Below are 14,672 nucleotides of genomic sequence, written 5' to 3' on the forward strand. Positions count from 1 at the left end.
TTTCTGTTTTTGAAGTCCCAAAAGAAAGTTCTTTATCATCTTGGGAATGGGTATCATGGCATGACTTACCCCCCGTTGTTCTCATTTGCCAGCCTGATGCAAAGAGAGCCCGTCGGGAGTTCCCCTTGGAAGAAGAGTACAGGTCAGCGCTGCAGGCAGCATCAGGGGCCTTGGAGGCAGTAGAGTCCTTACTCCAGAAGGCTCCGGCTCCCGACTGGCTTCCACAGAAGATGGCGATGCTCCAGGAAAGGCTGGACGAGCTGAGACGACGCATACGCTAGGCTGACTCTCGGACGGTCCGGACCGTGTCGCCAGACAGCCGGGTACGATTTCCACCATCCTACGCTGTGCTCCGTAGGTGAATGTCCTGACGTAACTATGCCTGCATTTTCTAACACACATAAAATAACTCTTGTAAAGCTGAATCTAGTGAAAAATAGTCTTTATTGGACATTTAGAGAACAGGTGGTGGGGGAGATTTCTCAGGAAGAACTTTGGTACAAGGTAATCTGTGTGGCCCAGTCGGGGACCACCCGGGTACCCACAGGGCCACAGACACTGCAGCTGTCGACAAATAAATAAGCTGCCTAAGAAAACTGCAGTAATTTCAGATCATTTATATATACTTTACAGCTAAAACTTTTTCAGTAAGTTGTATTTCATAATAAAGCTTACTCTTCTGACAAAGAAATGGCACAAAATTAAGCTAATCAGCTGGAATTTTTGTGTTTATTTTCTTCTGGAATCGTCCTGGAAAAAAGCAGTAACTTCAGCCTTTCCGCAGCTACCTGCTCTTCACAGAAACTGGCCTCAGTCAGACGCACACGGGCTCCTCCTCCACGAACCCAGCGCCGCACCTCTCCGCGGGGCGCCAGCCACCACTCGGGGGGCTCGAGCTTCAGTCGGCACAGACGGCAGAAACGGAGGCTTTGGGGTTTTCTTGTCTGCAGAGCCCACTTTGAGGTATTAGTTTGATTTTTTTTTTTTTTTTTTAAAGGAAATCCTTTTCCCTAAAGTTCCACCCGTTGTCACCAGTTATTATCTTCCCAGTTCAGCTCCCCTTCGTCTCCCCAGCCTGCAGACTCTCCCTGCAGCGAGATAAAGCAAACCAAGGGCAGGCTGCTGAGACCAGTTGTTTCTGAATGTAAAGGGGCCTAACCCTAACCCTGCACTAGGCAAAGGAACTTCCCTCAGCAGGACGCTGAAGAGGAGGAGGATTACTTTGGTTCCAGATTAGGAAACCAGAGCACTGGAAACCCAACTTCCCAGGGACCATATAAGTACAGTCTGGTGACACCCTATTCTCGATTTAACCTCTTTTTAAATAAAAAGGTTGTAATAGTAACCAGTGGCCCCCCTAACCAGTCTAAGCACTGCAGTTCTTTCTGGGGAGGGAAAGACACCGTTTACAGGAAGCGACCGCAGTCACTGAGGGCCGCACCCCTCACTGCGAGCCACTGTGTGTGGGCGCGTCTGGTACCGACGAGACCGGCCGCTGATACGCGCAAGGGAACCCCTGGAACTAGCGGCCCGACTTACTAAGCCTCACCTCAGTCATCTCTGCTGCAGCAAATTTCGAGGAAAACTGCGTCACTGGTGAGACGTCATCCTTGTCAGAAACCATCATTTCTGTCCTCAGTTCAGGCAAAATAAGAAGAGCAGCTGAAGGCTTAATTTCTGGAATCATATCGGCAAACCAGTCCAACTCTGGATCTGGGACTGGCTTCTTTTTTACCTGAATGGTGAACTCTTCTCCTAAACCAAGTTCTGATGAAGCCGTGAGGCGCCTTTCTTGTGACGACACTTTTGGTGGCTTGGTTTGGTCTGGGTCATCCCTGCTTTGTGCAAGACCAGTCTTTTGGGGTAGACTCGGTTTCCAAGGCTCGGACTCTTCAGTGAGTGAAAGCAAAGTAGGAAGAGCCTCCTGTTCCCTAGAGGCACCCGGGGGGACAGCTGGGCCTCCACCTCCCGCGCTAGGCTCAGCATCCAAGCTGCCAGGCTCCAGGTCGTCCCACGCCTCCTCCGCCTGCACGTCAGCGAGCGGGGATGTGGAGGCATCGTAGGATTCTGCAGGACAAACCCGGATGCTGACAGCTTTGTTTTCAGGCTCCTCAGGCTCGCTCCAGTCAGGCCACTCCTCAGACTTTTTAGAACTTGATGGGAAGTTCTCATGATCTCCTGAGGTATTTTTCACATCTGAGAGTCCATTCATGGGAAATTTAATAGGCTGAGGAAACTGATCACCTGTGGGGACATGTACAGAACCTACTCTCATAAAGTGTTACGAGCTAGCAGTATATTCAGGAAAAGGTTAACACTTAAGCATGGCTCTAATTTCTTAGAAATAGACCCAGGTTATTAGATTCTACTTACAAAGGAGATCCCAGCAGAACAGAGCAAGGATGTGATATGTTATTCAAATACTTAAACTAAACTAACTGGAACATATAATCATTCACTAAATATTCAAACAGATTAATTGTCTATAGACAAATATAGAAATGTTTGAAGCCAGGCAGTGTCAACCCCAAGAAGCGCTGTGTGGTCAAGTAAGTTTGTCTTAACCCAATATACCCTCGTTTTACTTTTTAAATTTTGTTTATTTATTTTGAAAGAGTAAGAATCCTGAGCAGGCTCTAAGCTCAGCACAGATTCTAGTGCAGGGCTTGATCTCATGACCTGAGATGAAATCAGGATTAAGATGCTTAACAGACTGAGCCACCCGGGCGCCCCAACATACCCTCTATCTTAAACAGATTTCCTTAAATGCAGTCAAGCCCTTTCTCCCCCCCGCCCCGCCCCCCTTTAAAGATTTTATTTATTTATTTGAGAGAGAGAAGATGAGAGCGGAGAAGGTCCAAGGGAGAAGAGGACTCTCCCCATGGAGCTGGGAGCCCGATGCGGGACTCGATCCCAGGACTCTGGGATCATGACCTGAGCTGAAGGCAGTTGCTCAACCAACTGAGCCACCCAGGCGCCCAAGGCCCTGGCATCTTATGCAGTGTGTCCGGACTCTGCTACTAACATTTCCCCACACTTAAGCACACAGCTCTTTTTCATGGCATACCTCCTGCCACCTAACACAACTATCATCCTCCGATACAACTGGAAAACGCTGCACTAAAGCATCAGAAGTACCAAAGTAATGTCTGCCAGCTGTCCTCACCAGTTACGAAGAAACGGGAGGTAGGTGCCCTGCAGTCCAGGAAACACAGAGGAGACCCCAGCTGACTACAAACTTGTAAGTGATAACAGAAATCAGCCTCAGTATTCCCCAAAGTGCCCTTAATTTCCAGAACTTAAAACTTGGTACTCAGGAAAACATTCATCTAAACAGTAGAAAAGCTATATAAATGGTATATTTCTACCTGTCTGTAAAAGAGGATTGTAGCAAGCTCGTTGTATGTGCTTCGTGCTGCTGGGCATGCTGCCAGAAGAGAGACATTTAGGGAATACGCCAGAGGAGGGGTTCTCCAAGACTGGTGCCATCGGACTCTGCTGGCTACAGATGACGTGTGGGGGAGAATCTGAAGATGAATAAAAACTCCCAAAAATAAAAGGGATAGTAAATTGCTTCTTGGTCAGGGTAGGTGAGCAACAATTAAGGGAAAAGGGTCCATTTAACACAGTTTGAAAAAATAGGTTGTAGGGAGAGAGCATCTTCCAGTATCGGGAGAAACACACCGGTTACACAGTGGACTGCCTGTCGTCAACGTGTTTCAGGGCAGGCTGAGTATCTACGTGATGTTAAGGGACTCGAAAGGATCCAAGCATTAGGTGAGGAGTTTTACAAAACTTAATGGCCTTTGAACATTTGGGCAATTTAAAATCATAATTGATTCTACTTTTAAAAAAAAAGTCTAAGAGTACAGCACACCAATGTGAATGTACTTAATGCCAAACATTGTACAGTTAAAAATGGTTAAAACGGATTTAAAGTAATTAACAACATCCTAAAATAATCACTTTACTACTTTGGTGTTTACTTTTCTAATCTTAAAAAAGATCCACGTGTATTTGTAAACATCAATGTGTTTTAACTTGACATGATATTGTAAACCTGTTTTGGTCTTAGGTTTGAATTTGAGATGTGTGGTGGGAAATTTTCTGTATACTGTAGAATCTGTATGTCCCCACACGCAAATAGGCATTTTATCCGTTACATATGATTAAAATGGTTAAAATGGTAAATGTTATGTCATGGTAGACATTTAATCCCAGCTAGGGTGGGGTGGGACTGTTTAAAAAAAAAATATTGTCTTTAACAGTTTACCAGAAAGTTCATAATCAACTGTGGGCACTGGTCAAAAGAATTAACAGCAAAATTTTTGGCTTAATACTTCCTCTGCCCTGGGTACATCATCACAAGCCTTGCCTGTCCTCCAGGGCCTACCAGTGGTTCTTACCCAGTGTCCCCTTCTGCAACGCTCTTCCACGCAGACGGACTTCCCTGAGGTACCCTTTTCGTAAACCTCAGTATTATCCCATATTGTCTGACCAGATAGGTAAAGTGCGGAAGAACAGAAGGAGAGAAAAGTCCAAGGATCCCCTCCTATACACGTGCCCCCTCCCCAGCATTCTCCCAAGTCCCTGCAAGAAGGGCCTCTCCTAACTGGGAGCTGGGAACGCAGGCTGCCGCCGCAGCTCAACCACCGTCTTGAAGAAAGAGCTTACCTAATTGAGAAGCCAGTGGGAAGAGACCTTGATCTGTCTTATTAAGTCTTCCAGAAAGTTTAGTAAAAATTAATGTTACTCCTGCTTTGGTGCCCTTTGGTGTCTTACAGAGGTTACGGGCCAACAGTATATAAAACGTCCAGAAAATGCAGAAAATAGGAAACAGCAGTAAATACAACAGGTATGAGGAGTAGGGACTCCTGCCAACGTGGCACGCAAAGCCGCCCTCTGGGAGGGACTCCCGAGTCTTATCTCAAAACTGCACACACTGTCCCCATACTCCTCTGCTATGAAAGGTAAATACATCTCTCATCTGCTGTTTGGGGACACACAGACTCCACTCACTCAAGGTGTACGAACACGTCGCGCTTGGAGAGGAGGGAGCAGCCGCTTCATCACCCTCTTCAAGCTCCTGACACTGACTTCAGCCCCAAGAAGAGTTGGATCCATCAGAACTGCATGACACCAGTATTGCTTTACAGATTCTCCTGGCATCAAAATTCAGGAAAATTCAGACAGTTCTTTTCCACTGTGACAGTTTCTGTGCACTATCGTATTCACTATCCATGAGAACTGACTGAGATCTGCATTTCTTAACAAGGTCACCGTCCTAGTCAGGGTTAAACCAAGGAGCAAAGAAGCAATCATGCTGATATAAAATTCTTACTCTTGACTTTTATAGCCTACAAAGACCAGAAATTACTGCTCCGTCCCATATAACATCCAATGGGAACAAGCCAGAAATAAGGATTTCTTGAAGTATCTAAAAATCAACAGCTTTTTACCTAAAAGGCCATCAACATCAGAAGAACTTAAACATCCAGTGTTACAAGCTGCTACAACCTTTTTAGCCGGTGACAGACAATATCTATTAAAATTTCAAATACATACCCTTTGACCCAACAGGTCTACTTCTGGGACTTTATCCTCTAGCAATAAAAGCCAGACTACATGAAGATACAGGACATAGAAGACATCAATTGCAGCAATTAATAATCCAGAAATGAAAGCAATATCCATCAACAGGGAAGTCACAATGAATTATATTCAATGAAATATTAGGCAGCTGTCAAAAAAGCTGCCATTTCTACATACTGACCTGGAGACCAGTCCCTGATAAGCTACTACACAAAAAAATTATGTTGTAAAATTGCGTATCTTCATTGTTTTGTTAAAAAATCCTATACATGGACATGTGTGTATTAACATACATCTGTGTTTGTGTGTGTAACAAAAGGGAAGAAAAGATTCCCACTAAACTATTAAAACTGGTTACCTTACACACCCAGAAGGAATTGGGTTTCTTTACCATTCTCTCTCATTTGATGGAAGACAACCCACCTGCATTATTTGTATAATGTTAAAAATCTTATTAAACATTTAAAATAAAAAGCTATACTTTTTAATCATTCTTACCTTCTGGGGAAAGGTCGACCGTTTTAGTAAAACTTGGGGCAGTGCATTTGAAGATCTTGGTTCTTTCTCCTCCCACAACCACCTCTGGTCCAAGTAGAGACACCAGCACTGCCAGGCTGTGAAGAGTAATGGCCACAATGGAATCGCTGGTATCACGCAAGCCCAATAACACCTAGGAGCAAATCAGGTAGTAAGTGTACACAGCCATGTTGCCAGCCTTTCTCCCCATAAACGAGCAGCTGGGCTGCAGTCAGAATAGCTCAGATGTCTTTGTTTCTTACATTGTTGTCTGAGGTCAGTAGCTCTCAAACTGTATCAAAAACCAGAATTTTCCCCTCCTAAATAATCACGGACTGATACATTGTTAAAAATACAACAACAAAAATAAATACATTGGAAATAACAAAATTACTGTTAAACTACTATAAAAGGTTCTAGACTTGTCCAGGATGTGTCAGGACCTGGACCAGGACCAAAGGCAACTGGGCACTCCGGAGATCTCCGCTGTTAAACGCCAGCAGCACTGAGTATTCCGAGGAGACAGCCCAGCAACGACTCATGGGGACTGACCCTGCTTCATGTCAGATCAGCTGAGAAAGGGTTCAGGGTAGAAGAGCTGTAGAGGACTCCAAATTCTTGAAGAATCGAAATACTCCAATCAAAAGACAGAGTGACAAGAGCCTATACCCGTGGCAAACAGGCTAACTGCAGACATGTAGTCTGACCACTGGCCCTAACTACCAGTGAGCCCACAGCAGTCAAAGTGTGTCACTGGAGTGGCCTGCGCTGAAGGCAAACGTGGCTCGGCCAGAACAGCAGGGTACACAAAGCACACTGGAGTGCCTGCTACAGGTGACCTGGCAGGGAAGGCATTGCCGGGCACCACAGGACTGCTTCCACACAAGGCCGCTACGTTCAAGATGTAGCTGACTTCCCTAATACATAGAAACAGAGACAAAATGAAGAGCAAAGGATTATGCCCCAAATGAAACAACAAAACAACAAAAGAGCTAAGTGAAATGGAGATAAGCAAAATGCCTTATTCTTTTTTTTTTTTTTTTAAGATTTTATTTATTTATTTGACAGAGAGAGATGACAGGCAGAGAGGTAGGCAGAGAGAGGAGGAAGCAGGCTCCCTGCCGAGCAGAGAGCCCGATGCGGGACCGATCCCAGGACTCTGAGATCATGACCTGAGCCGTAGGCAGTGGCTTAACCCACTGAGCCACCCAGGCACCCCCAAAATGCCTTATTCTAAGTAACTGCCATAAAGATACTCACTGGACTTGAGAAAAGAATGGATGAACTCAGAATTTCAACAAAGGTAGAAAATACAAAAAAGAATCCATCACAGGTGAATAATCAAATAACTGAAATAAAAAATACACTAGCAGAAATATCGGTTGACTAGCAGATGCAAAAGAATGGATCAGCGATCTAGAAGAGACACGGTAATGGAAAGCACCCAAACTGAAAAGAAAAAGAAAAAAAAATGAGAATAGGTTAAAGGAATTGAGTGACATCATCAAGCACAGTAACACTGGCATTAAGGGAATCCCAGGAGGGGAGAAAAGGAAGCAGAAAACATACGTTAAGAAATAACAGATGAAGATATCCCTAATCTGGGGAAGGAAAGATAACCTGATCAAGAAGCAAACAAGACCCTTAACAACATTAACCTAAGAAGGTCCATGCTAAAACACATTATAATTAAAGTGACAAAAGGTAATGATCAAGAGAATTTTAAAAGCAGCAAAAAAGCAAACAGTCAAGTAAAACCCTGTAAGACTATGAGCTGATTTTTCAGCAGAAACTCTGCAGGCCAGGGAGCATGGCGTGACATTCCAAATACTGAAAGGAAAACCCTACAACCAAGAATAATCAACCCAGCAAGGTTATCTTCCAGAATAGGAGAGAGAGAGCTTCCCAGACAACAGTTAAAGGAGTTCGTTACTAATAAACTGGCCTTACAAGAAACATTAAAAGAAATTATCTGAGGGGCACCTGGGTGGCTCAGTTGTTTGGGAGTCTGGCTTCAGCTTGGGTCCTGATCTCTGGGTCCTACAATCCAGCTCCGCATCGGGCTCCCTGCTCAGTGGGGAGTCTGCTTCTCTCTTTCCCTCTCCCTCTGTGTGTATGCCCTCTCTTGCTCTCTCTCTCAAATAAATAAATAAAATCTTAAAAAAAAAAAAAGGAATTATTTGAGTGGAAATTAAAGGACATAATCTACAATAAGAAAATAATGAAAGGAAAAAATTTCACAGGTAAAAGCAAACATGTAGTAAAGGCAGTAGACTAATCACTTTTAGAGCCAATGCAGAAGTTAAAACAAAATCAATTATGATCTACAAAAACAGCCAAAGAACACATAAAAAAAGATGTAAAATATGACCTGGTATACATAAAAGGGAAGTAAAAATTAAGTTCAAACATGTTCTAAAGAAAGTACTGAAGTGACCATCAACTTAATAGAGACTGCTATACACTAAGATTTTATACCTGGGCCAGTGGTAACCATAAATCAAACACTTGTAATAGCGACAGAAAAAGTAAGAGAAAGCACAACACTAGAAAACAAACTGCAGAGAAGAGACCAAGAAAAGAAAGGAATGGAGAAGAACTAGAAAAACAACAAGAAAACAATTTTAAAATGACAGTGAGTACACATCTATAAACATACTTTAGATATGAACAGACTAAATGCTCTCATCAAAAGGCCCAGGGTGACTAAATAGATGAAAAACAGGACCCCTCAATGTGCAGCCCACAAGAGACTCACTCAGACCTAGAGACATGTACAAACTGAAAGAGAGGGACCAAAAAAGATATTCCATGGAAAAGGAAGTGAAGAAAAGCCTAGGTAGCAACAGTTTATATCAGATAAAATTGACTTTAAAACAAAGACTGCAGCAGGAGATAAAGAGGGGGACAACATAATGATAAAAGGATCAATCTAAAAAGAGGACAGAAGATTTATAAATATATATACACCCACCATACAAGGAGCTACAGACACAGAGCAAATATTAACAGACATAGAGAAACTGAGTGACAGTAACTGTAGAGGACTTCAACATCCCACCTACCCAGATGTAAAATCAACAAGGGAACAGTGACTTTGAATGACACATTAGACCAAAGGGACCTAACAGATATATACAGAACAGTTCATCCCAAAACAGCAAAATACACTTTCTTTTCAGGTGCACATGGGATGTCTTCCAGGACAGATCACATGTTAGGCTGCAAAACAAGTCTCAATAAATTCAGAAGACTGAGATTTACCAATCACAGTGGTATTAAAAACTAGAAACCAATTACAAGAAGAAAACCAGGAAATTCACAAATACATAGAGTTTAAACATGCTACTGAACAACCCATGGGTCAAAGAAGAAATCAAAGGAGAAAACAAAAAACCTTAGGAGATAAATGAAAATGCAAAACAACATACCAGAGTTTATGCAATGCAGCCAAAGCAGTTTTAGGAGGAGAATTTACTGTGATATACAAATGCCTACCTCATGAAACAAACAAAATCTCAAACATTAACTTTATACCTTAAAGAACTAGAAAAAAAATAAGTGAAAATGAAAAAGAAAACAAAAAATTCAGAACTAAGAACTGGTTCTTTGAAAACAAACAAAATGGACAAATCTCAGCTGAACACGTCAAGAAAAAAAGGACACAAATAAAACCAGAAATGGAAGAGATGTTACAACTGATACCACAGAAATACAAAGGATCATAAGAGACTACTCATGAATAATTAGATGCCAACAAATTAGGCAAATAGAAGAAATAGATAAATTGCCAAAATATACAGCCTACTAAGACTGAATCATAAAGGAAGAGAAAATCTGAACAGGCTGATTTTTGGTAAGGAGACCACATCATCCAAAAATTCCGGAAGAACAAAAGTTCAGGACCAGATGGTTTCACCAGTGAGTCACACCGAACACTCAGAGAAGAAATAATACTAAACACTAAATTGAAAAGATGCCTTCACACCGTGCTTCCTGCAATGCTATTTATAATAGCCAAGACAGGGAACAACCTGTGTCCATCAACAGACAAACGGTAAGAAAGATGCGGCGTCTAGGACGCCTGCTCAGCCACGACGGAAGAGGAGGTCACGCCATTTGAGACAACATGGATGGACCTAGCGGGGGTTATGCTAAGGGAAGTGAGGCAGACTAAGAAAGCCTAACCCCACATGGATTTCACTCAGCAGGAGCCTGCTGCTCCCTCTCCCTCCTGCTCCCCCTGCTTGAACTCTCTGTCAAATAAATAAAATCTTTAAAAATAAATGAAGTAAATAAGAAACAAAACACACACACAAATGAATAAGGAAACAAAAAGCAGAATCAGACCTGTAAATACAGAGAACTGATGGTTGCCAGGGGGAGGGACTACAAGGGTGAGGACAGCGGAGGAAGAGGAGGGGGAGACAGGCTTCCGATCGCAGCGTGAGTCAGTCCCAGAAAGCACGTGCACAGCGGCAGTACAGTGACGTGGCCGTGGCAACGTGCCAGGACAAATGAGCCACTGTCTCACACCTATCTGGCTTCCGTCCCAGAGACCAGCAGTAACAAGGATGTGAGCACGTGGAGAAGAGGGAACGCTGGTGCACCACCGCTCGAGGGGTAACTGGGGCAGCCACTGTAGAAAAGCAGGGAGGTTCCTCAAAAAGTCAGGAAGAAAAAAAAAGAATTCCCATACGATCTACCAATTCCACTTCTCGGAATTTATCCAAGGAAAGCACTAATTTACACTGTAGCATACACCGCAGCATTACTTACAGCACCGGAGCTATGGTCACCAAGTGTCCATCAACGGACGGAGGAATAAGGCAAATGTGATTTGACACATGTGCGCGCACACGCACACACACGAATATCACTGAGCCATGCAAGAGATGAAACCTGCCATCGGCGACAACCTGGATCGACTCAGCACATCGTGCTGAGTGAAGTGAGAGACAAACCCTATAGGATCTCACTTACGTGTGGAATCTAAAAAAAGCCAAAACGGGCACCCGGCTGGCTCAGGCAGTGGAGAGCGAGACTCCTGACATCGGGGCTGTGGGTGCGATCGCTATGCTGGGCGTGGAGATTACTTAATAAAGATTGTATTTATACATCTGAGAGACAGCGAGCAGGAGAGGCAGGCAGAGGGAGAGGGAGAAGCAGGCTCCCTGCTAAGCAGGGGGCCCAACACAGGGCTCAATCCCAGGGGCCTGAAATGAGGACCTGAGCAGAAGGCAGACGCTTAACCATCTGAGCCACCCAGGTGCCCTCCCCAAACTAAAATATCTTTAAAAATGAAAATAACAAAACAAGCTCATAGAACAGACCGGTGGTACCAGAGATGGGAAAGAGGATGGTGAGGAGGGGCCAAAAGGTACAAATTTCCAGTTATAAAATAAGTCAGTCAGGGGTCCCTGGGTGACTCAGTCAGTCAAGTGTCTGACTCTCGGTTTGGGCTCAGGTCATGATCTCAGGGTCATGAGATCCAGCCCCGGGTCAGGCTCCAGGCTCAGCACAGGGTCTGCTAAAGTTTCTCTCTCCCTCTGCCCCTTCTTGCACTCACTCTCTTTCTCTCAAATCTAAAAAACAAAAGGTCATGGGGATGTAACATACAGCATAGTGACTATCACTAATACTACTCTATGGCATAAAGTTGCTAAGAACATAAATCTTACAAGTTCTCATCAAAGGAAGAAGAATTCAGTAAACTACATATGGTTACAGACGAACAAGTCTCACTGTGATGACTGTTTCACAATATACACAACTACTGAATCATGTGGTACACCTGAAACAGCTTATATGTTTATTATATCTCAATTAAAAACCCGTTTTACATGTTCACTCTCCTTATCTGTACATGCGTAACTACAGGACCAGAAACAGTTGAGGGACAGAGCATACTTAGAACCCCTCGTCTCCGTCCCTCGTGCTTATGTCCCCAACCCTGCCCCTCGTCCCAGCTTTACACACACAAAGGACAGGACTTGGAACACTTGTCTTTACATCTGATGCACAGAACACCTGCCCCAAATGGAGCCAGCTATGACCTCCGTCCGGCACAAACTGGAATGTGGAGAGACCAGTTAGCTCTGTGGCTTGCTAAAAGGAGGACAATAAACTGGGAAACCACGGGGACAACCATGCTGGCCACGTGTACTCGAACACTGAAAGCCCGTCTTTGGGAACTCACAGTGGGACAGATAAATGGAGAAAGGAAAGAATTGAAGACCGTCTGGCTGAGTCCCAGCGGCACGTGGTCTCCATGTGACATCCTTCTAGCCAAGTCTCTTTTGGCTTTAGCTTGTCTGAGTGGGTTTCGGTTACTCGCACCCAGAAGAAACTACTAAGATAGTCACGTGCAGCCTTCAGGAGATACTTTGCTCTGAACCAGCAGAGTCATGTGCGCGGGCGGGGGGCGAGCAAAGCCACCCGCGCCAGCCAGATTCAGGCCCAGGGTAACCGGCCTCCCCAGGGGTGACAGCCTGGCCTCCTGGGTGCCAGGAACTCTGGGTTCTGGTCCCAGCTCCTCTAGGAATTCTCATTATGACTTGACCCATCATTTAATTTTCTGGTCTGGCTTCCTCACTTATCTAAGATCAAGATTTCCAACAAGACTCAGTAAGAGAACGTCAGGCCCAATGCTCACGAATCAGGCACTTTCTCAAAACAAAGCTGTATAAATAAGCTACAGTGTGTTTTTTTGCAAATGATTAGAATTTCAATGCTAGGGCACTCGGCAATTGTAACACAACAATCCTCCCCGGCCACAAATCTGAGAGTCCTCCTCAAACCTCGCCTCTCAGAGCAGCTGAGTCCCGCCTGTCCACCGCCCCTGTGTCCCTCTCCCTCGGCCGGCACCACGCATCTGCCCCAGACTTCTTTGGCCTTCTTGCTGGACGAACAGCTTCCCACCTGACCTCCTTTTCACTACCCCACCTTCCACACTGCTACCGAAGTGAGCTTCCCAGCACATAAATACCGGCCATGTGGGGCACCTGGTGGCTCCGTCAGTCGAGCGTCGGACTCTTGGCTTTGGCTCCGGTCATGTCTCCGCAGCTGCGCGAGCGATCCCCGTGTCGTGCTCCCTGCGCTTGGTGCGGAGTTGGCTTCGGAGTCTTTCCCCTGTCCCACCCCACCCGCACTTTCGCGCTCTAGAGTAACAGAATATACTTTTTCACAAATTGGCCAAGTCATTCCCCTACAGAGGAGGCCTTCACTGTCTGCACACACTGAGCACGGACACTGTCTTTGAGCTCGGCTCAGAGCCAACTCTGAGACGTAGGAGAACTGCATTTCGGAGACAGAGTGCTTCATCCCTCTTCGGCATTTTCAGACACCACAACACCAGGGTAGCGGTGACTGCTGCAGACGTAAACACAACGTGCGGTGTGGCGGCCGCCTGGCCCTAAAGCCAGTCCTCCCAGTGTGGTCCCCAGTGGTCGTGCGCTGTCAGCCAGCACCTACCGAACCTGGGCTGACTCGCACAACCCACTGGAACCAGGAGAATGGAACAGAAGTGACACTGTCCATTCCTAACCTGTGCCTTGGGAGAGCTGCCCTGGCGCTTCCAGTAGCCCAGGGCAGCCATGTAAGTTCACGGACACTGTCAGAGATGTGGCGAAGGGCAACAGAGGCCCTGCCACATCCCAAGATTATGTGGAAAGGGAGGCCCCGCTAAGCCCAGCCTTTCAGCCATCCCTTCCGAGGTGCCAGGGGACTGCTCCTCAGCTGACCTCCTGTGCGACAGAACCCCCAAACTGAGCCCTGTCAATCCAAAGATCTGTGAGGCCAAAATGGCTACTGATTTAAGGCACTAAGTTTTGGGGGAGCCCCAGCAACAGAAAACAAACATCTCTCTGTCCCACCTCCTAGCTCCTTGAAAGCAAAGTGTTATACACCTCTACGGCCCCAGGACCTGAGACCTGGCATAAAAACAGGCCTTAGGAATCATTTCAAATACATTAATCTCATAGGAAAACAAATTATTTTAAAGCTCCTACAGGCTGACAAAAAGTTTTAAATCTTTTAAAACCTTGTGCTGAGCTCAATATTGTCTCCTAAAATATTCATGTCCACCCAAAATGTGACCTTAAAATGATGTTGCACTGGTTAGAGTGAGTCCCAAATCCAATGACCTGGATCTTTTTAAAAAGGTCAAGTGAAGGGACACCCGGGTGGCTCAGTGGGTTAGGCCTCTGCCTTCAGCTCAGGTCACGATCCCAGGGCCTGGGATGGAGCCCCACACTGGGCTCCCTGCTTGGTGGGGAGCCTGCTTCTCCCTCTGCTGGCCGCTCCCCCTGCTTATGCGCATGCGCGCGCTCTCTCTCTCTGGCAAAAAAATCTTTAAAAAAAAAAAAAAAGGCCAAGTGAAGACACAGGGGAAAAGGACAACCGAGGCAGACTGGCGTGACAGTTCCAAGCCAAGACACACCGAGGACCGCCAGGAGCTACCAGGAAGCAGGGCAGCCGGCATGGAAGGCTTCTCCCCTAGAGCTTTCAGAGAAAGCATGGACCCGCAGACACCATGACCTCAGACTTCTAGCCTCCAGAACCGA

General features: G+C 45.4%; 2 protein-coding genes across 21 annotated transcripts in view; one reads left to right on the forward strand and one right to left on the reverse strand.

Moving 5' to 3' along the window:
* Window positions 1–6,066, forward strand: part of FIRRM (FIGNL1 interacting regulator of recombination and mitosis) — a 55,577-nt gene extending 49,511 nt beyond the window's left edge. The window contains exons 24-27 of one of the 11 annotated variants that reach the window (XR_014303887.1): window positions 93–323; window positions 765–963; window positions 3,043–3,186; window positions 4,785–6,066. Coding sequence is in view for 1 of the 11 variants with exons in the window: in XM_082702660.1 (XP_082558786.1) it covers window positions 93–281 (189 nt within the window). In the remaining 10 variants the exon portion in view is untranslated. Of the gene's footprint in view, window positions 1–92; window positions 359–764; window positions 4,192–4,501 lie in introns of those variants that run through there. The other 10 variants (XR_014303889.1, XR_014303892.1, XR_014303893.1 and 7 more) reach the window with 10 other exon arrangements.
* The window catches only part of SCYL3 (SCY1 like pseudokinase 3), a 42,584-nt gene continuing 28,882 nt past the window's right edge, over window positions 971–14,672 (reverse strand). For 6 of the 10 annotated variants that reach the window (XM_082702720.1, XM_082702718.1, XM_082702721.1 and 3 more), the window contains 4 exons: window positions 6,091–6,262; window positions 3,369–3,527; window positions 1,550–2,244; window positions 971–1,088 (listed from right to left, as the gene is read on the reverse strand). In XM_082702720.1, coding sequence (XP_082558846.1) covers window positions 1,029–1,088; window positions 1,550–2,244; window positions 3,369–3,527; window positions 6,091–6,262 — 1,086 coding nt within the window. In that variant the 3' untranslated portion in view covers window positions 971–1,028. The remainder of the gene's footprint in view (window positions 1,089–1,549; window positions 2,245–3,368; window positions 3,528–6,090; window positions 6,263–14,672) is intronic. The other 4 variants (XM_082702725.1, XM_082702723.1, XM_082702722.1 and 1 more) reach the window with 1 other exon arrangement.

Source organism: Mustela nivalis (genome assembly GCF_964662115.1).
Source record: "Mustela nivalis genome assembly, chromosome: 16".
NCBI lineage: Eukaryota > Metazoa > Chordata > Mammalia > Carnivora > Mustelidae > Mustela > Mustela nivalis.